Genomic DNA, 21,764 nt, shown 5'->3' with positions numbered 1-21,764 from the left:
CATGAGGTAATAAGTAGCTGGAATTGTCATGGTGATTTATTAACATATTCTCTAGGAGAAGCCCTGCACCTGCATCTGTGCAGACAGAACACCCACGAAGGCTGAACTCACCCCTGCACAGCCCACAAGATCTTAAAAGGAAATGCTCCAAATTTAGACCTGCTCCAACAGGTGTCTTTTACTGTTTCACTTTGCATGACCATAAATATCAGAGGTGGAGCAAAAAGCTCCCTGTCCATTGTAATCGTGCTTTGAAAACAAATACCTTTGCCCCCTCCCAAAGCAGAGGCAGCAGTTATGGAATTCTCATCATTTCCTCACTCCTTCATCCTGTCAAGACCCAAGTCAGAGAGATGTCACTGGCAAAACCAGGCTCCAGGGATGAGCACATAACTTTATTTTTTTCTCTTCAAAGGGCCCTAAGCTGGCTCTGAAACATCCCCAAACTGTATTTCTTTCATTCTAGTATCTCATCTTGCAGCTATTTGCCAAAGTGAATGACATGCACAGGCTGTTCATGGCTTTTTATAAGCTCTCATTACCCAAACAGGGAACCATTTCCTTGAAAATGCTTTCCCCAGCAGTATTAGTCTCTCTAGGCACCACCAATAAATTTGTCTTTTGGCTCAGCCTGTTGCACTCCAAAACGTGCCTGAATAGATGTATTTGATATTGTTTTCCACTTGTTTACTGAGGGAGGATGCTACCTGTGGGACTTGTCATCAGGGTGATTAACAGCGTAGGGAAAATAAAAGATAATTTTACCCGCCAAGTTGAAAGCTTTGCCAGACTTGCTCTGGCAAGCAAAGGAGCAAAATCCAGACTCCATTCTGTGGTGTAACAAGGAGATGCAATCCCAAACCCAAAATGCCTATCCATGACTTACAAAACCACAACACAAATCAAAATAACAAATCTGGAAAAGAAATCCTAACCAAACTGAGAAAGAGAATAACAGATTACACCATGAGCTTAGAAATTCCACTAAAATGTTTCATTCTGTAACACTTCCACTACAAAACACCTGGGTCAAGAACAAATAAATATTTAATACTCAAAAAGTACTCAGGAGAAGGTGTGTTTTTCCCTGTCCCTCCTCACCAGCTGCTCTTTTATGGCAGGAAAGTGAAGAGCATGAAATCCAATGATAGGAAGAAGGCAAAGGTCAGGAAAAAGGTTTTTCTTCAAGGATTTAAATTAGCCTTCTACAGTTTTGCGTGTTTTGTCAACACAACTTCCCTCCTGTGAGGAGGGGAAGCCAAAGGGCCTTTGAACCATTTCTGTATGGGGTCTAGATTTTTACCAGTAACAAGATTCCTAGCTTTAAAGAAAAGCTCATCTTCTCTCTTCCCATTCCTTTCACCACTCCCTCCCTGTCCCTTCTTCCACTCCCCTCCTTAAAAAGAGACAGAAAAAAGAAAATAGACAAAGGATCTGAAGAACAAAACAAGCACTGGAGGAGTTCTAGAGTTCATGTAACGAGACCACTATAGCCCTTCAAAGGGACCATTAAAAGCAAAACAAACAAAAGCAACACCCTCAAGATGTCTATTGTGTTTTACAGAGGAACAAATGAGTGTACTGGAAATTCTCCCACCATCTTGCCACAAAGTCTGTTATTTCATCAAAACAAAGTCCAGAGATCAAGAAACAGCCAACATGGCAGCTGAAAGTCAGTCACATCACATGATCCATGAAGAAAATGAGATAGGGCTTGCTTTTTTTGCTTTTTTTTTTTCTCTTTCTTTAGTATGATGTATTAAAAAAAGACTTCAAAGACTGTTTCAAGAGTCGCTTTTGTTTCTCACATGAGAAAATCAGGGGTTGAGCAGGTCTAGACAACTCAGTGGTTAAAACACCATTAGCTGCCAACACTTTGTCCTCCTAGAGCTCCCACAGTTGTTGTTACCCTGGATTTTTCTCAAATGAAATTACTTGATTTCCATATATATTTTGCTTCTCTCAGAGCTTCCCAAAGATGGCAGCTGCAGGAGAGAGAGAGAGCACACCAACATTGACATTTGGCAGTTTCAGATGTCAGAGGCTCATCCACGTGGGTACTGGCCCAATACTTCTACTTGATGCTTCAAAGCATCATCTTTATTATTTTACACTCTTTTTAACACTTAGTAGATCTCTTTTTGCTCTTCTACACTAGCCTAGCATCTTTGGGCTTTACTCGGAGGGTGGCTAACACTTTACATTCACTTTCATAGCTGTGCATGTAAGAACTGCAGGGAGACAGAGAGATTTTTATCCCATCTGTATATCATCAACACTCCATTCACCAAATCCCAAACAGTAATGCTTAAGATCTGCTGAAGACAATATAACTGAACAGGTGCTACTGAGGGCAAAGTTTAGCCTGCAGGATAAAGCCTGATAAATTTAGCTATAGGAATGAGAATCCTCTGGTTAGATGAACCTGTAAAATCAGGGGTCAACTGAGATCCCATATGTTACAGCAATTTCATTATACCATAGCCACCCTCTAGTGCCAGGAAGAAGCCATAAAGACTAACAGTAGATAAAATATTCCTCCCCTAGCCCAAAAGAGATCTATTAGTCTTCATGTGCACAAACCCACAGAATGCATCAGTGATGAATTTCCTACTCTGTACAATTCAACTGCGGTGTATATACAGAAGGCTTGCCAGCAGCTTGGTCCCTGCCCTGCCCAAGAAAAGCCCAGGAGAGAGCCAGTGGAAACATGCTGGGACAGGCTCCTTCCATTACAACAGTTAACAGGGCCCACTCTTGATCACCTTCCTTCCAGGATAATCCTTAAACTCAGACAGAGGAGGTGTCATCTTTCCATGGGCACAGAGCATCTCCCTCACATCTGGTAGAAGGATGCTCAAGGAAAGATTACACTGAGCTGTGGCCTACAGCACACACCAGAGGCATTTTCACAGCAGAGATTTATCTGAGAGCAGACCCCAGATGTCTGCATCCTTGACTTAAAAGGTCCACATGGATGAATTCCCAGATCTCATATGGCTGTTCCACAGGTGTATCATCTCACAGAGGTGAAAGTCTGACTGTCAGCCTACAAACTACAAAGGTTGGCCTCTCAAGGAGCCAACACAGCTTCGCATAGAAAACATCATACAACGTGTGCCTGAGAAAACTAAAATCACTGTGCTGGAGAGCATAAAGAACAAGTCATCTTTCCTTCTCCTACTAATGGATATGAATTACACAGTGCAGAAAGCTCAGCTTGTCTGGCATATTTGATAAATTTATCCAAGTCCCCAGTGAAGTTTAATGGTGGATATAGCATGGTTTCTGTAATGAATCTTTTGGGGCCTGGAAAGACAGCTGAGATTTTGTGCCTTAAATGCGTAAGAGGGTAATGAAATCCTGAGAGCCTCTCATGGATATTCTGCAAATCCATTTGAGACTCAACCAATGAGACTAGCATTTCATTTATGGAATAGGACCTATTCATTTATAGGCCTAACACTCCACAGTCTCTGAATCTAAATTGTATCTGACCTATTGTGATATAGGTTTCATTTCAAGAAGTTACCTTACATTTCTTTTCTTTCCCTGGATTTTTTCCTAATCAAGGTATAAGACTATACCTATAGACTATAAGTCTATCAGTTGGTTCCAATGATGTAACAATAAATACTGCTCCCAGAATATTGCAAAGTGGCTTTTCCTCTTCCCTTCTCATCCTGCTTTGTCTTTAACCATCTCTCCTACTACACAATTATTTTATCTCATCCCAAGTTCAGTTTCTATTACAAGGACTCATGAGCTTACTTCTGAAGGATGGATCTTTTAATGACAAGTTCCTCATCCAAGTCAGCTTCATTAGCCATGAAGAGCAATCTTTTTCCTGTGTCATCCACTCCAATGAAGTCGCGCTGCTCCACTGAAGTAGAAAATCAAACACAATCATTTTATAACCCCATCTTAATGCAGGCTGGAAAGACAAACGGCACCACCAACCACCCCCAAAATACGAAATCCAACTATCCCAGCAAATCCATTCATTTAATAAATGTTGTTGATAACTTTTTCAACTTCTTGTCAGTTGGAGTAGCTGATATATATCATGGCATTCAAAACATTGAATGGCCCTGAAAGGTTTGTGCAGCCTTTTTATGAGGATGCCAACTACAGGTCCTGACATGCAACACTCTATTTTGAACTGTGCTTTCCTTTCTTTTTTTTTTTTTTTTTTTTCCTTAATAAAAAAACCCTGCTACCTGAATTAAAACAACAACAAATTCAAGGCAAGCAGTGAGTTCTTCAAATCCAACTGCTTCTTCTTATAATGTCACTCTACATTAGAATTAGGGGGTCTGGAGAGGATTCAGTTGAGACATAAGCATTTTGCAAGTCATCTATTTTAGACAAATACCAATACATAAATCACAAACACACATAAAAGTACAGATTCTAAGACTTCTACCATGGATGTTTCTGGGTGGGTCAACTTGGTTTAAATATCTTTTTATAAAATTGTCCACCAAGAGAACACCTAACACTCACATGTATTGTTGTGGCAGTCTGTATCTCCTGCAGTCAGTGACTGTGCATCAGCAAGGACTCTGGCCTACTGAAATGTAAAGCTTTTATTTTTAAACAGTTTTCCACAACATCTGAATACAGTGGTGGCAGCTCACTCTCAGCTCATTCTCCTTTTCACTGTGTAATTGAGCCACCACTCTGGTGGCAGCCATATACTGATATTTAGAGACACAGGCCGTACAAGTAAGCCACAGCACAGTTTTAACAAAAATGTTTTTTCTCCCAATAAATACTACAATTTTGGGCCAAAGTGGCACATATTTGATCTCTTAAGTTCTATGCCTTTAACCACGCTGGAGTAACAACATACCCTAGAAGGATCTAATTCTCTAAGACCTTTTTCAGACAAACTATTTTTAGCTTTATTTTTCCTAGTTCAGGCCCATCCCTTGTTTTACCTATACCTGTTTGTGGTATTGTTCGCAGGGGTCCCAGGATGAGGTAAGAGACAAGAAAGTTGACTCCATGTATCAGAAGGCTTGCTTTATTATTTTATGATATAGAATAAATTAAAACTATACTAAAAGAACAGAAGAGAGGATTTCATCAGAAGGCTAAGCTAAGAATAGAAAAGGAATGAATAACAAAGACTTGTCTCTGACTGAGACAGTCTGGGCAGGTGAACTGTGATTGGCCATTAATTGGAAAAAAACCAGATGAGACCAATCACAGATCCACCTGGTGCATTCCACAGCAGCAGATAAGAATTATTTACAGTTTGTTCTTGAGGCCTCTCAGCTTCTCAGGAGGGAAAAATCCTAAGGAAAGGATTTTTCATAGAACACGTCGGTGACACCTGTCTTTTCAGAGTTACCACAGTAATAACTGCCATTAGAACAGTCAAATCTATGCAGCTGTTGTTCTCCTGTGCAATCTTTGATCCAAGTGATTAAGCATACCCTCTTCAGAAAACCCCCAACTCTTCTTAGAAATTCATTACACAGCAAAGAAATATGAAAATAGGCCTGAACATCTAAAACCATGACAAAATAAGCACAATTACAATACAGCTTACTTGATGTAAAAAGCCAGAGTAAGTCTTGAAAGCAGTACCTATTTTCATTCTGTGGAGGGCTGTGAAGTTTGAGAATAGGGGTGAATGAACCCTCACCTCTGACACCTAAGTGGGGTCTCCTGACAGGCTGGAAATACAACAGTGACTGACTTTCCTCCATTGAGGTACCAACACTTCCCTAGAAGTACAGGTCCTGCCTGCCCATCTCCTGGCTGTTCTTACAGGAACAAATTACACTGCTACAGCAAAACTCTATGCAACAGGAAAAAGGGAAGAAACCAACTTGATGAGAGCAGGACCAAGCACATGCCTGACACCACACCAGTTGCTCTTGCTTGTGTGGATAGGTAAGAAACAAACAGTGAAACCATGAGAGTGCACTGTGGGATTTTTTTGTAGCAGATGCCAGGTCAGGTTTCTCCTTACATACTTGCAATAAAAAACCCTACTTCAGTAATTTAAAAAAAGACAAAACTTATATACCAAAATCAATTATCCAGAGGTACAAGAGTGCTGTTTCAAATCCCACTGGCATCACTTAGGAAGGAAAAAATAAATGGAAGAGCAGACACATAACTAGCTCACAAAATCTCTGCAAGAAGTATGAGAAAACTGTTAAAGTCACAGTAACTTAACAAAATCATTTAAAGTATAAAAATGAAATGCAGGATGTGTTTTGCCTCCTCACAATAGATAAATAAGGACTTGACACTGCTATTGCAATATATTATCTTACAAATTAGATCCCCATCAATTTTAAGGGCTTTAATGACATAAAGAAATTATGACATCATAAAAGAACATTAAGCCCTTCAGTGAGAAAAAGAAATAAATTTCAGTCATATTTTTTAAAATGCTTTTTAATCCATCATAATTAACTGACTCGAGAAAAAGACACCTCTGTTAAAGGCTCAGCATCCCCACCCTTTCAATTAAATGGAGAGGATTTCACAGGATGCAGCCTTCAAGACCACCAAGAGGTCTTCTGGCAAACACAGAGAATACCAGTGATGAGATGCTTGCTGCTTTCAAGACAAGAAAAATAAGCAGGAAAGAGTCACCATCCCCATCTTTTCTGCCTTTCTTTATACAAAGAAAAGTTCAGACACTATTTTCCACTCCATCCCTTGCAGGTCATCTTTAAGCATGCAGCTCCATTCTGGGTATCTGAATTCCTGACACTCTCTGTTTATTTGGGTTACTATCACTGACTAGCATTTTCATGTGCTTTTTTTTAAATTGCCATTGCTCTTACTGCTCAGTTTAAAAAGCCAATGAGATTATTATTGCCGCTATATGATCCTCTAAATATAAAACCCAATGAACTAGACTCTGTAATTTGCAGCTGAGTCAAACATTGCAGGAAACCATGAGGATGAATTTATAGCCCTTAACACACTGCAATTCATGCTAATTTAAGAACTGTTCTTTATATCAATGTTTTATGTGCCATTAGCACTTAGATTGCCTTTTCAAAAATAGGGGAGTTAGACCTGTTTGAGAGTCCAAGTACTAAATGCCTTCAGCCCTACTAACCTTAGACATTGCTCCAGAAAAATCTTCATGCAGAGCCTAAGAAGCTTTGTTTTAAAAACATATTTCCTCCACTTTCAGACAACTGTTGGCTTGCATTTCACTCCTCTCTCAAACAGTTGGAAGCTACATTTTCTTACTTGTATTCCAGTAATACCTCTGAGTTTTAACCCAGGACCAGGTCCCACGAAGCTGCCAATAGTCAAGGCTCAGTATTTTAACAGGTATCATTAACAGAAAATGAGAGGTATGGTGTGGGAACAACTGTGTGGTATTTAGTACTTTTAGCATATAAGTAAATGGGTATAATAGCCCTGCTCTGCCTTACAGCAGTGTTGTGAGAATAGATACATTAAAGATTACAAGGCACTAACTAATATACCATGGTAAAATTGACAAGATAAGCATCTAATCAGCTCCTTGAAATCAGTGGGAGTTTTGCCTAGCAAAAGGCTCCTGGATATGATTTCAGAAGAGTAATTCACTACGTACTACGAAAGGGGAGAATTTCTAGAAGTGCTTGTTGCCCACCTACTGCTGGTCCCTACAGTCAGTGTAAAATTCCCAGCTATAATCTGGCTGATGCTTAGCGCTCTTGAAAAACCTAACGGTTTTAATGTTCATATGTAACAAAAATTCAGGGTTTCATCCAAAACTCACTGAAGTCACCTGGAGCTTTTCCCTTAACTCTTGTGAGCTTTGGATCACAGCCTGCAAGATTACACGAGTCTAATACTTAATTCTGAGCTGGAAAAAACCAAGTCACACCCTCACCAGGGAATCTGAGGAAAAATAGGGTATCTGTGCCTTTTTTATTTCTTTTGCTCTGGGATTGATAACTAAACATATCATACATACCAGTGGTTTCTCTATAATTTATTAATAAATAAGTATTCCTTCCTACATACCTGGCTTTTTTTTCCCTTTCTGTCCTGGTACCCCTTCTGTTGGTTCATGAGCTTTCTTCATTAACATGGAGAGAGATGCATCATGTGTTCGAAAGAGGTCCACAACTTTATATAAATCAACATCTGTGATCAGATCGCAGCTCAACACCAAGACATCAGTCTGTCAAAGAAAGAAAAAAAAACCAGCAAACCTTTCAGAGATAGAAATTACCACATATAGATTAGCATTTGAACACCCAAAACCAAATACACGCTTGAACTTTTTTCTTATTTCTTAATTTACCACTGCCAAAAATAGCTCCTGGTTTTTACCAGTGCGCTTTTCTTCAGTCGTGCTATTACTGTTGTTTGGTTAATGCTTATTCAGATCTGGACCATATACAATATGTGACCACCTGAATTGTGTTCATCTGCTCCTAAGGACACAGAAGCCATGGCTTTCAAGACCAACAAGAAATTCTGCAGTTATTTCAACAGCTACTTTTAGTTATATAATGAGGGAGAAAAGAAATCTTTCTGAAGAACTCTTTTTTAGCTGACTCTGCATCTGGCAACAAAGTGCTGGAAAAGATATTTAAACTATGTTATTTTATTGGGGGACAAAAAAAACAAAGACTATCTAGGATGTGATTTACTCAGTAATTGCACTGCGATGGTGGGCTCAGTTTAGAAATACATTTCCTAAAACCAGCAATACTCCATATTACAAGGAAAAAAAAAAAAAGGATGTTAGGTCCTGTTTAATAGGAGGCCTGTACTTTATTTTGATCTCAAAGGATTCCAAAATCCCTTATGCAGTTTGTAAGAGAACTGCTGCACAAGTCACAGGAACATTGTCACATATTGAGCAAGACACAGCAGCTTCATTAACAGTGGACACTACTAATATAATCCATCTAAAACCTCTTATTTAGAAAAAATTTTCTGTATTTCACGTGGGCTGTGAGATATGCTGCCAAAAACCTGTGAGTTCAGCAATTAACTTAATTTAAACTAACACTAACATAATATTTGTGCAGCATGGCTGACACAAAAGTAGCAAATTTCCACTTTTTGTTAACCGTCAACCTTCTAAAGGTCTCTCCAGAAGACAGTGTTTCTTTTCTGACAGTTACCATTTTCACTTTCTCTGCTGCCATTTTCCATGCTAAGCCTCCCTGCAGTGTGACATGGCTGCCTAATTTTATCTTTTTAAAAGACAATATTTAATGAGAAGGGCATTAGACAATACTTAGAAAAAACCTGAGTTAATCCATGGAGGATGGATCAGTAATTCTACTCTTACTTTTGAAAACTATCTTGGTTTAAAGCAAACTATTTCAGGATCGACCTCTCATTCCAGAAAGGTTTATTGAAGAAAAGCTTGCTTTTTTATCTAACACGAGGAGATTCCACATTGTATTTGAGATTACCTGAGGTCCGGTATTTACATTATTTGACAGGTTCTCCTATAACTTCTAAGCAGTTTCATGTGTTTACCAATAAGGTGTTGAAATTCATCATGTCACAAACTGTCAGAGCTGCTGATTTGGCATGCTGCGCAAAAGGTCAAGTTCTTCCATTTTCATGTGATTTGTCCCCACTCTACTGAGAAACACCTCGCCGCTTTACAGGAAGGAACAATCTGCAGGTTAAGAATTTTACACATTCAAAACCTGACTTGCATCACTTCTTTTAACATATTTTCAGATTGTGTATTTTATATTACAGTTTTGCCCAAGGAAAGTGTTTTAATTAGCACTTCTCTAAAAAACCCAACATGCACACATTGGGAAAAACCCCAAGAACCCAAACCACTAAAGCGAGTTGCCCAGCACTCTGGAGCAGCCCTGTTCCAACATTCCAGGGTGCACAAAGAAAATAAGAAAAAAATTCAGCTTGGTGTGGAAGCAAATCTCCCGCTTCACAACTGTAAACTGTGAAGAAACACATATTAAATATCCTGGAAAATCCTGAAAAATTTTTAGATATTCTGTTTTTACAAGAGCACGAATGAATAACAACGTTTACAGAAAAGACCAAAAGGTATTCAAGACCCATATAAATAGAGCTGTACTTTTCAAACTCACTTTATAGATAGAAGAGATTGCCAGCTTCAAATCTAGCTGCATTCACTCCAGTGGTGAAAATAAGAAATAATCAAATGAGAGAGACACCCCAATAGTCTTATACTAAGGAACGACTATCTGGACTTGTAAAACAAACCTTGTAATTATTTCACATGTTACTAAATGCTTTAATCTGTCACTAATGCAAAAACCCAACAAGCATTTCATAGTTCTGACCAGGCTCCTGGGTTTTTTCTCCTCCCTATAGGACGAGCTTTTTGCAAAAACTGAATGCAAGACCCCTGAGGAGCATACGGGAACAGAACCACCAAATGTCTGGTTGCCATCTGTTCTACCCATTTACTCTCCCAATATGTAAATAAACGTCAGTGAGCACAGGGACCAGTGAAACACACAGTTGCTCTGTAAAGCCCACATTTCTGCCTCTCCTCCTGATGAGCAGAGCAGTGGCCTCAGAAGCACGCTGAGAATACACCATGAAAGGCTCTTTTGGGACTTGACAGCTTCCCCTTTGAAGCACCACCCCCCTCATAAATAAAGCCCTCACTGTCTAATGGATGCACTTTTTTTTCCAGTGTACAACTCCCGAACGAATAAACTAATGGCTGAATGAAAAAATAAACTATCCTAGAACCTTAGCAGAAGTGTGTGTTTTTCTTGACGTTTTCAAGGTGGGTGTAGAAGAAAGAAAATAAATGGCAGAACTTGTGGGTTTTTTACATATATACACACCAAATAAATGCAGTGCACCTTTCCCAATGAGCCACTGATACGAAGGAGAGAAGTACATACTTACTACATGCACTCACGTGCTACCAAGGGGTATGTGAACATACTTGACTTCATGAATTATGCAAACGCCCAAGTACACACAGCTCTCTTAATGAAATACATGTAACAATGATTACATCAACCCCAAACTATTATACAGACGATAAGAATCAACATGAACTGATTAAAAAAAACCCCAGCAAGCACACACCTCAAGCAGAATGACTGCAAAGGAAAAAACCGCACTCTCAACACGCGTTACAACCACGGGCAGGGCAAGGCAAGGGTCTTAAATCAGGAAAGACCATCTAATGCATGGAGCATGACACAAATACTTGGACTATCTGGTATCTTCCTGCTCTGCCAAACTTGACACTTGCCATTTTGTCTCTACTACTGTTATGATGAAGACCAGGCCTCATCACAGACCAGGGCTCTATCTACCACAGAAGCTGCTACACAGAGCAGGTGAAAAGGCCACCAAGCATAAGAGAGCAGCAAATGATTTTGGGTTGAGGAACACAGGAAAACACTGTATTGCTACTCTCAGGGATAGCAGCCCTCCCCTCCTGGTGGCACAGCTCATGTTTTTGTGAGCATCACAAGAGCCACAGAAAAGACAAGGAAAATATAATGCTCCTTGGAAGTGTTAACTTGGGTCTTAGCAATTCCTTTTAACCTCAGATTTGCAATTCACTCACTCAAATGAAAAACTGAGACTAGGCTACTGACCAGTGGAGAAAGGTGGGATTCTGCAGAGATCATCCCCCCTATGTTCCGAGTTTCAAGAAGATCCTTCTTCATCCCTATTGACTTAATAAATTAGTGGAGCTCTGGCCTTTCCATCCAACCATCCCTAAATACAGAGTATTCAGTTAAGTCAAGCATGAAAACAGGGCATGAAGGTCCCCAAATCTCCCCTCTACCTTTCTAACAATGGCTAACAGCACTTCACCATCAAATGTTATAAACTGTGAGATGGTCAGATATTAAATAAGTTAAATACTTGATCCAGATAAATAAAACAGGGTAACATAAAACATGAAGGGATTTATACAAAATAGAGAAAACAGTAAGGAAAAAACACTGAAAACCAGTATGTCAACAACTATATTAAACCCAGCACAATATGGAAAATATACACAAAAACAAGACCGAAAAGCAGATTGTTTCAAGAACTCGCATCAAGACAGCCGATTTAAAAATAGAAAACATGTTTTCAATGGAACTAATTCGTACCACAGATCAAAAGATGGATGCAATTATATGGTGTAATATACCAGCATAAATAAAAAGCCTTGGACTTTCTCACACCCTGCATACAAAGGCAATGCTAAAAACCCTTTTATATTCAGCAATTATTGCTGGAGCCCTTATGATCAAACAGGAGATGTCAAGGTTACCACAGATAGCTGGCAGCAAATTATGAATTTTTAGTGGAATTCACTATGCTTTTTCTATCAAGTATAGACAAGGGCAGGACCTCACAGCCTAAACTGCTGATGGCCTCAAAAACAGCAGACTAGAAAATGAGAAAACATGTGTTGCAAGGAAACTGTAATATGAACAAAATCAGCCTCAAGAGAAAGAGGAAAACAAATGTCAGATTGCATTATAAACAGAAAAGAAGCAAAACATCCACAAGCAGTAGAACCAGCTTCTTAACAGAACTGAAAACAGACAAAACACTGAAGCTAAATGTTAAAAGTTTCCAATTGCAAAGTATTACAGCTGAGACTTTGAAAGGAAAAGAAAGAAAATCAAGAGATTAGGTATACTCAACCTAAGTCAACACATGCACAAACAGAGAACTTTGCATCACTTCCTGCGGTGTCACCAAACAACGGGGGAGAGAGAGAGGAACAAGTTATAATTACTGCTGGAATTAGGACTGAGTTTTATACACAATAGCCTGGAACTTCACCCACATGTTGCATTAACAGTGGCGTTTGTGTGTAATGCTTTTTATTATTCTAAAGAGTGGAAAGGGAAAAAACAGTTTGGCTGAGGGCAAGCATTTTGATTGCTTGTTAGCATTCTCCAGGCAAAGTCAAAGATACCTCCCAGCAATTGCATTACTCACCACTCTTCAGATCAGAAACTTACATCCGAGGCTTTAAATAATCCCTTTTTATCTCAGTCTCCATTAAGAGACCTCCAATTTCCACACCTGTGACCTCTTTGAAGCTCTGTGGCTGTTGCTGCAACTGGAGCAAGGAACCTCATTTATTTTTTGATGTCTGTAAGATCTTGTTAGCTACCAGCTGAAATGGCTGCCTTTGGCTGGGAATTCCCACTCTCCTTTTGTAATGTCCTTGATGGCAAGATTTAGAGGGAAATCATGATTTAGTACTTTGCTAGCAGACACGAAGCATTTACCTACTCTGCTGTCACCCCGCAGCAGGAAGTCTGCTGTAGACCAGCGAACCTTCTTAACTATTCAGAGGATAGAGGGTAGTGGAAGCACAGAATGTCTCTCAATCTGAAATCCAGAAGCAACCTTTCCTCATTAAAGGATGGAAAAATTATTTTTTTAAGATCTGTGTAATGTAAAAGGAGCTTCTTAGAGGCTTATTTCCCCCTTTAAAAAAAAAAAAAAAGAAAACAGAAAAGTCTGATGCGGGAGCCAAGGGAGTCTCTTCTAATTTCCTGGATGGCCCTGAATTCATCAGGTGAGGATATCTTAAGGCAATGTGAATGCCTTCACATACGTAACCTGTCAGCATCACTGTTTATCTTCTCAAAGAGAGCTGCGAGAAAGATGCCAGAAGCTGGGGAGGAGACTTAACCCCAGTCCCATCATATGGCTCATCCTATGTTTTGTATCAGATGGGACCATACAATGAAAACACCATTTTAGGTTATCTTTTCATCTCACGAGCTACCATCCAAAATCAATATTTTTTAATTTACATACATATAAGCTAGGAACGGGAAAGATATTCAAGCCTAGAAGGCATCCTGTCTCCTCCCAGAAGGAAGTCGTGTTACCTATGCTCAAACTGACATGTGAGGAGGAAAAGTGTAATTTACAGTTCTCAGCAACCAAACCCAGAACTATAGAGATGAACAGAAGTTCACACACTTATTAAGGATACTTTCAAAGCAGGACATTGATATTCTGACACTTCCTGAACTCTAAAACTTCTGGTCTGGAACATAAGCTTTGCAATCCACCTTTTTCTCTGGTGTCAACTATATCAATCTTGTCCTACTTATACAGTACTCCAAAAGTAATTTTCCCAGCTTATTCCTCTACCCCCATCACCCCTCTTCACTGGTTCTGTTTTCTATCACATGAACCACAAGCTGTTTACTGTCCTTTTAACAGCCTATCCTACCCACTTGTCGCACATTTAAAAAATCGACTTCTACCTCACTTCAATGCAGGACGATTGCCCTACTGTCTATTTGTATCTTCTAAAAGGTGTGGCTTCAGCCACTGCTTTTTTTTTTTTTTTAAGTGAAAGAAGTGTGCTACCCTTACTTACACTTGCAGGACACTGACAGTTGCCATCCTATCAGTATCCTGGGGCACTGGACTGAGACAGTTGATCCTGTAATGGTAGGCTCTCTCATTGGTCTGAGATCAGTGTCATCTCCTGGGTTTAGGTCCCAATCCTGAGTATGTGGTTTTCCCATCTAAAGGCATTCAGAAGTGTGCATTGTGCCTGCAAAGGCTCAGGGGAGCATCCCAGAACCCAGACCCTGCATTTGCCAATTCATGGAGGGTAAGCCTGGTAATGTAAATTCTCTTCTGGCTCAATGCAGTGCATGGACAGACCCCTTCTCCACAGGCAGAACTCCAGAAACAAATGGCACTCTCCTCATCACTCCTTTCCTGGAAGGCAGGTTTCCAGGACTACCTGGAGGGCAGCACTGCCAGACCTGCCATGCAGCTGATCTTGGACTCTGCCTCCCATGAAAAGAAAGGAGAACGCAGCAGCCGGGCTCCAACCTCAACAGCAGCAGCGCAGCAGGAATTGCTGCCAAAGCCCAGAGCTCAAGCCCAGGCTTAACACTTAATGTAAGCAGAGCCTTAGGCAGTCAGGTGCTGCAGTCATACACACAATAATAATAAAAAGTAGTCCTAATGGAGCTCAACCGGCTCAGCTTCTTGAAGGGAAAGAAGGCCTTTGCCCACAGCCAGCAATCAGCCCAACTGCAGATCTCTCAGCAGCACAACAAAAGCAGGAATGACTGGATTCACGGGCTAGGAACCAGTGATCAGCACAGGAATAAAATGCAAAGTGGTTTAAGAGGGAGAATAAGTATAACCTGGAATAAAATATCAAAGTATGTAATAGACAATTAATAAATTCTAGTAGATGAAGAAAGTCTTGCTATATTTCAGAAATGCTCTCGCTAAGTCATCTCTAAGTTTTGGGGTTAACAGACCCAGCTAGAGGGTGCAAACTCCCATAAAGACTAGAGGATCATAATGGTTCCTTGCAGTCTCAAACCAGACCCTAAATAAAAACCAGAACATACCAGCATGGGTCCTCAGGAATCATTCTGCCATCCTGCAGCTAGTATCAGCACGATCTTAAATTAAAAAAACTCTTTCCAAGGTGAAAACAAGTCATTACACAACACCCAGTTTCAACACTGCTTCAAAAGAAAACCCCAATTCTGATGTACTCTGCAAAGCAGAGGCTCCGTGAGACAGCTTCACAGAGCAGTGAAACTGCTACTGTGCACTGGCCTGCACAGGAGTGGAAACCACCTGCCTGAAATCCCATCAGCCTTGCTCAAATGTTGGGGCTCTTCTCTAAACACTTTTCATGCTATGATAAATAAAAGCACTATTATAAACTGTAGATCCCTAAACTAATCTTCCACACAGGATCATTTTCTCCTCTAGCACCTTCCCAATTTTTCTAACAGTGTTTGGTCTGCAGCAACTGCTGTTGTAAGAAAAATGTTATGAAAACTTCAAGACCTCCCCTGCTTTTTCCAGCACTATTAGTCTACATCCAGAATTTTCACCATCTTCCCAAAGAAGCTGATTGAATCTACAGAAGAATATCTAAATTTGCTTCATGAAAAATCTAAATGCACATTTGCTTTTCCATTTTCAGCACAGAACCAAGGAAAAATGAGATAACCTGTTTGGGTTTTCCAGTTAACACAGCATGACAAAAATGCAAAATTAAATTCCAGGCATCCTAGAGTCCACTGATCTTCACCATGGTTTTCACCAAATTAAACAGTGACAGAAAACCAGTGCTGCGAAGAGTGACAATATCTGGGATAGCCTGTGCTGTTCACAGCACCACATTCCTATTATCAGTGTTACACAATTCTACCAAGCTGCAAAACCAGACACAGGGGAAATCCCTCTCCAGCACAATTAAGTCCATGTGCTGGCGTTTGGCATCTCCTTCCTCCCACATTCCCCAAAAAGTGGAAGTAGGTACTTAGGCTCCAACACACTGATCAGCTGTGTCTTATCTGAACAATTCCATTTTCTCTTTCAGGGGAAGAATATCACCTGCAATTATACCTTCTTTGGATATTTTTCTGGAAGAACATTCCTTCCTTGCTGCCTGCAGCCTTTTTCGCTTGGTTTATAGCCTGTGGGATTGCTCCTTGTGTATCTTCCCCATGTCTGGATCTTAACAGATCTTCCCTCATAGAATGTTTGGGCTTTGCATGGCAGCTGTGGGCATTACAGCTGTCACAGTGTCATCCTTAAAGCACAGTAAGTTATTTACACAGGGCAGCTGTATATATTGTAAATAGGGAAAATGAAAGAGGATTTACCAAAATGAATGCTACTATTTACTCCCCAAAAATGAAAACTAGTAGTGGCTGACAAAACCAGGAAAATATTTTTACTGGGATGCTTTTAAATAAATTACTTCAGCTATATGCCTGTGCAAAAAGCTTGCTGTGTCTGCAAGTAGAATAGGCTGAATTTGTGTAATTCATCAGAAACCACAGAGGGCCTGAATGAAAACACACACTGTAAGGAAAAGCAATGGCCATTAACTTCTACATGGGAACAAGAGGTATTGGTCAACATAATGAGCACAGGCCTGGAGTTCCCAGGAGCATGAAAAGGATAAGGACACGCAGTGGGAGATGCGACAATTGAAACTGACAGGCATCTCAGGTCTGTCAATGACTCATCTTGCAAACACCTAAGGTTCTGCAGCATGTAGAATGGAAGGCATCCTCTTTAGGGGACAATGGGCAGAATAGCAAATGCCCTAATAATCATTCTTGATCCAACCTTCACAGCTAATTGCCTCATTCAAAATTCTGGTGTTTAAGCCGTTATCCACAGTAAACCTGGGCAGCAAAATAATTTAATTAGCTAGAGTCCTCTAAAGCTAAGTAACATTAGAAAAAATAAAATAAAATAAGAAACAAACAAAAAACCCCAACAACTGCTGAATTCTCTCTTACCCTGCCAGAAAAAATAATGATCAGCTGAAAGTCCTGAACACATTCTTCAAGCACAGAGTCAGGCAGTGGTGCATTGTTCCTCCCAGCCACCCAGCCTGAGCACCTGCCCATGTAGCTGCTTTTTACAAAAACAATCAGCTCTGCTTTGGGAATGGGACTTGGTCATGCAAACTGCAATAAATGTTTAAAAAACCAAAAATAATGTTGGCTAGTGCCTTCAGTGGTGGCAGCTTTCAGTAAGAGGCAGATTGAAAAAAGATGCTAGATACCCTGTGAACCACCATCTGATACATCTGCTTTCCCTACTAACAACATTGTTAAAGGCAGAAACAGAAAAACCACCAAGACAGCATTTTTATTTGCATTTTAAACACTTAAGTAAAAAATGTTTGCTGTCAGCTGAGCTGGAAGGAAGAAAATTATTAAATTATTTTTACTACTTCAAAACAGATTACTAGAATATTTAGTTCAGTCTTGCTATTATACAGACCTTGTCTCATACACATGAATTTAATTGGGCTTCTTATTTCCACTGACAGTACAAAAAAATACATAACTCTCTATTATGGGGACCTAAGTTTTTCTTTCCATGCTCACCAAACTCTGCTCGGTTGTACCAAAAGGATTCAGATTCCACCTTCCAGCCGTTCCAGCAAGCTTACTTACATCATGTGTTTGGAAAGGAGATTTTTCAGCAGAGGAAGCGGAGCGCTTCGCCATGCTGGCCAAGACTCCACGGATCAGTGACCCTCAGCGGCACACAGACCACCACCGTGACATCACACTTTCCACAACACGGATCCCGAAGATGCACATACCAAGAGAATCTGGAGTTTCAATCTTTGTTTATTTGCTCAAAGAAAGTTGGTTTTTCTTCTTCTTTTTGGTAGCTTTATAGGGTTTGTTTTGCTTTGCATTTAAAGAGCTATATTACTTTGTAATCTTACATTCTGAAACTGAGAAAACCAGGTGGACCACCTGAGACGAAACATTTCTCTCACAGGCACTCACCAGTGATAGCAGCAGAAGACAAGCTGATTAATTCAGACCGCATTATTCAGGGCTTCCATTAACACAGCTAAGGGCTCATCAAGGGAGGAAAATATGAAATTGTTCCATTGCTGTTACTCTGCTGGAACGCCACATTTTAATCACTGTCTGGAGTATAGTTGAGTGACACAAGGGAGAGAAATGCTTAATAGAAGATGAAAATAATACAGACTCAGAGAAGATAAATGTTTGATCCAGGCACACCCAATCCACCAAAACACAAATTTATGAGTTAACCAGGTTTTTCAACCTGCTGCCTGGAGAGCCCCAGCCTGGGAGGGGTGCCAGACAGCAGCTGTGTGGGTCTGGTAAAATTTGGCACAGGAAACAAAATGGTCAAATATTAGAGATGCCTGAATTTCAGAGGAGCTCATTTGTAAACTACAGTGACACCCCTTGCCATTTATTTTTTTCATCGATGGTAATCTACAATCCGCCAAAAGAGCTTTAGCAGCCTGATGAATGGTACAAGCAGAAGGTCACAGAAACACAGTCCTCAAAGGGGTTTCCTGAGTCAAGAATTTTGCCTCCTGTCATTCCAGCTATTGATTTACTTAGCTTATTTAAAAGCAAACAAAATACAACAAAACAGATTCTCATTCTAGCAGGAAATTGGGGGATTCTTATCTTGTTTACTTCTGGAAAACTGTTTCACAATCATATTCTGCTCTGATTAAAACTTTTCTGTAATTTTCAGCCTATATTTTCTCATAGCTAATTTAAACCCATTTATACTCCACTCTGAATACCTTATCTCCTTTTCTAGTGTTTGTCCCACATTTGATACATTTGAGTCCCACACCTGCTCGGTATTCCTGGCAAACAACCCCTTCTCATTGCCTTAAGCAATACAATTAATTTCTAATCTGCACCATAAAGAATACTTTACCTGATACATTCTAGTTTTGTATCACCCTTTCCTTCCTCCATCAGAGTGGCTGCTTATCATTACACTTTTTCAACTAGTACATTCTAAGACATTGCAATTAACTCTTGGGCTTCTAGCTCCTACCACAAATTTCTTGTCACTATTTCCCAAAATTACAAGTTCTGTGTTACCAGACAAACTCCATGTGCTATACGTGCTATAACATGGAAGGTAATGGCACACATTTTGCATATGGTCCTGTGAATCAGCCAAAGGAGGTCCACTGAACTGCAAGAGAAGACCTTTAAGAATGGCAGCAGAAGTCAAACAAATGAAGACCTATCTCTGGACTGCAAAAAACCATACTGGATGTATCAAAAGACTTTACAATATGACTTGAAAAAATAATGTCCACTAATGCTAGTGACAGAGGAAAAGCCTCCGTAAGTGAGCTGGGGGATTTCATTACATAAAATTACAAGGAATATCAAAATAAGTTCACCTTTTAAAAGGCCGTTCCCCATAATAACAACAACAAAAAAATAACCACTGAAAGACAAGCTGCCTACAAAACCAAACTGCATCATCTGCTACCATAGCCTCCAGCAGATAGCACTCAATCTCTTCTCTTGCTAGAAAGTGTTAGCACATACCACCACTGAAACAGTCAAGACTTTTATAATTTCCCTATTACTCAGCTTCAACTCACCTGAATGCTCCAGCCAGTGCTGCTTATCAATGAGAACCAGAAACAAGGACTAGTAATAGTTATCAAGAAGAAAGCAAATATATATGATTTGAAAGAAAAGCTTTATCTCCTACATAGAACCCCTGCCACGCTGCTCCAAGCAATTAGCAAGTTTAAAAAATAAATAAAAACAAGGTCATGGAAGTTATTAAATTACACTTTAACCCCTGCTGTGTTCAAAATCAGCCCTACTGTTTTACTAAAAATGCCAAACACTGATCACATTTAAAAACCCCATAATCTTGAAGCAGTATACATGAGGGAATTTAGTACAACTCCAGAGCAAGATTAATGTTTTCTTATCATCTGTGGATGGGGTATTTAGTTGTTCATGCCCAGGGCAAGATTAAGCCTTCCTTACATTCAAATTGTTTGCTCTTTTGTCCCTAATGAAAGTTGAGTTTTTAGAGGACCTGATTCTTAGAAAGCAAATTACTTCTTCCCCCGCACAGATTCTCCAGGCTGCTAGAAAAGTATGCAAAGGCAACGTGCCTCCCATGCCTGTAATGGGTGAAACAGCAACCACAAACAACCTAACTGACTGATGAAAGATATTTAAAGAGTAGAATCAGAAAGTGACAGGAAAAAAAATCTAGATGTGGAAAATGAGATTTTATAATGGAAAGTTTGATTTCTTTTTTGCACAAAAAGAATTTTTTATACCTCTGCTAACTAATATTTTTTTCAAGCACTTCTTGACAGGTCAAGAATATTCTTTAGTGCAAACAAGAGATTAAGACAAAGGCAGATTGGCTCCACCAAAGCAGGAGACTAAAACACCATTGCTGACACAGTTTTTAAAACACTGATAGTCATAAAGTAAAACAGTCAAAAGGCAGTGCCCCTTTTTGTGTCCTGTAAGTCCTGCTGGACCCACCTCACTTTCATGCTGCAGGGAAGGCAATAGCTCAAAAAGTACTGAAGTTTTTACTAAGTAAAACACTTCAGAATTACTCTAGTATAACTGCATATGTGAACAAATGAAAGAAAATTAAAGTCAGAAGGCATAACAAACAAACAAACACACAAACAATCAAACAAACACAGTGTTCCTGTAATTTTACTCAGCTACAGAAACAGATTGCCATCTTCCAGCATAGATTAAATTTCTCTATACACCATGCCCTTGCTAAAGCCCCATCTGAAGTAGGGGAGCTTCCTGAACTCTTCAAGACCGGGAAGGTCAATCCAAACCTAAGGGCATGAAGACTGACTTGCTGCCCCGTCAAGGCTAGAGCGTGAGGTAACCAAACCTCTAACGTGAGCCCTCCAAACAACACTGTGGTGGTAAAACAGCACTTCAACAACAGCATTGTTATACCATCAAGTGTGAGTCTGTACAGCCTACGTTCTACCACTTCTAATTCTACATATAAACACAAGAATAATTGAGTCTTTGGAGCTCTACCTTCATTTTTGTATTTTGAGAAGCCATTCATTAGCAGTCATCCAAAGGATGAGAGAAAACTAGGAACTTAAAAGGCCAAAAGAGTAAAACTGACAATGAGATTAAAATTCTATCAAAACCCTAAGACTGGGTATTAAAATGATACCCATGAAAGCTGTCATAAGGCACAAAGACTGTAGTAGGATCCTGAAACAAACTGCATACCAGGGAAATGCTGGGATGGTCCATAGCAGGGCAATTAAGGGATCTGATCAACAGTTGTCACAATGTCTTTAACGAACTGTTTTAATATCCCCGTATAAAACAAAACATTGAAGAAATAAATAGGTCCTATACCCACATTTTTGCTTATTGACAACTAAATTTTAAGTGCTGCACTTAGTGTAAAACAATTATAAGTGTCTTTTTTTTTTAATTTGGTAATATAAATGCCGG

At 39.8% G+C, this 21,764-nt stretch overlaps 1 protein-coding gene across 1 annotated transcript in view; it reads right to left on the bottom strand.

Moving 5' to 3' along the window:
• EIF2B3 (eukaryotic translation initiation factor 2B subunit gamma) overlaps positions 1 to 21,764 on the bottom strand; it is a 105,121-nt gene that overhangs the window by 68,956 nt on the left and 14,401 nt on the right. Inside the window, exons 3-4 of the mRNA XM_009088668.4 lie at positions 8,002 to 8,161; positions 3,772 to 3,883 (exon numbers count right to left, since the gene is read on the bottom strand). Coding sequence (XP_009086916.1) covers positions 3,772 to 3,883; positions 8,002 to 8,161 — 272 coding nt within the window. The remainder of the gene's footprint in view (positions 1 to 3,771; positions 3,884 to 8,001; positions 8,162 to 21,764) is intronic.

This window comes from Serinus canaria, chromosome 8, assembly GCF_022539315.1.
Source record: "Serinus canaria isolate serCan28SL12 chromosome 8, serCan2020, whole genome shotgun sequence".
Lineage (NCBI taxonomy): Eukaryota > Metazoa > Chordata > Aves > Passeriformes > Fringillidae > Serinus > Serinus canaria.
Note: the sequence above shows the minus strand (reverse complement) of the source record. Positions and strands in the feature narration are given on the sequence as shown.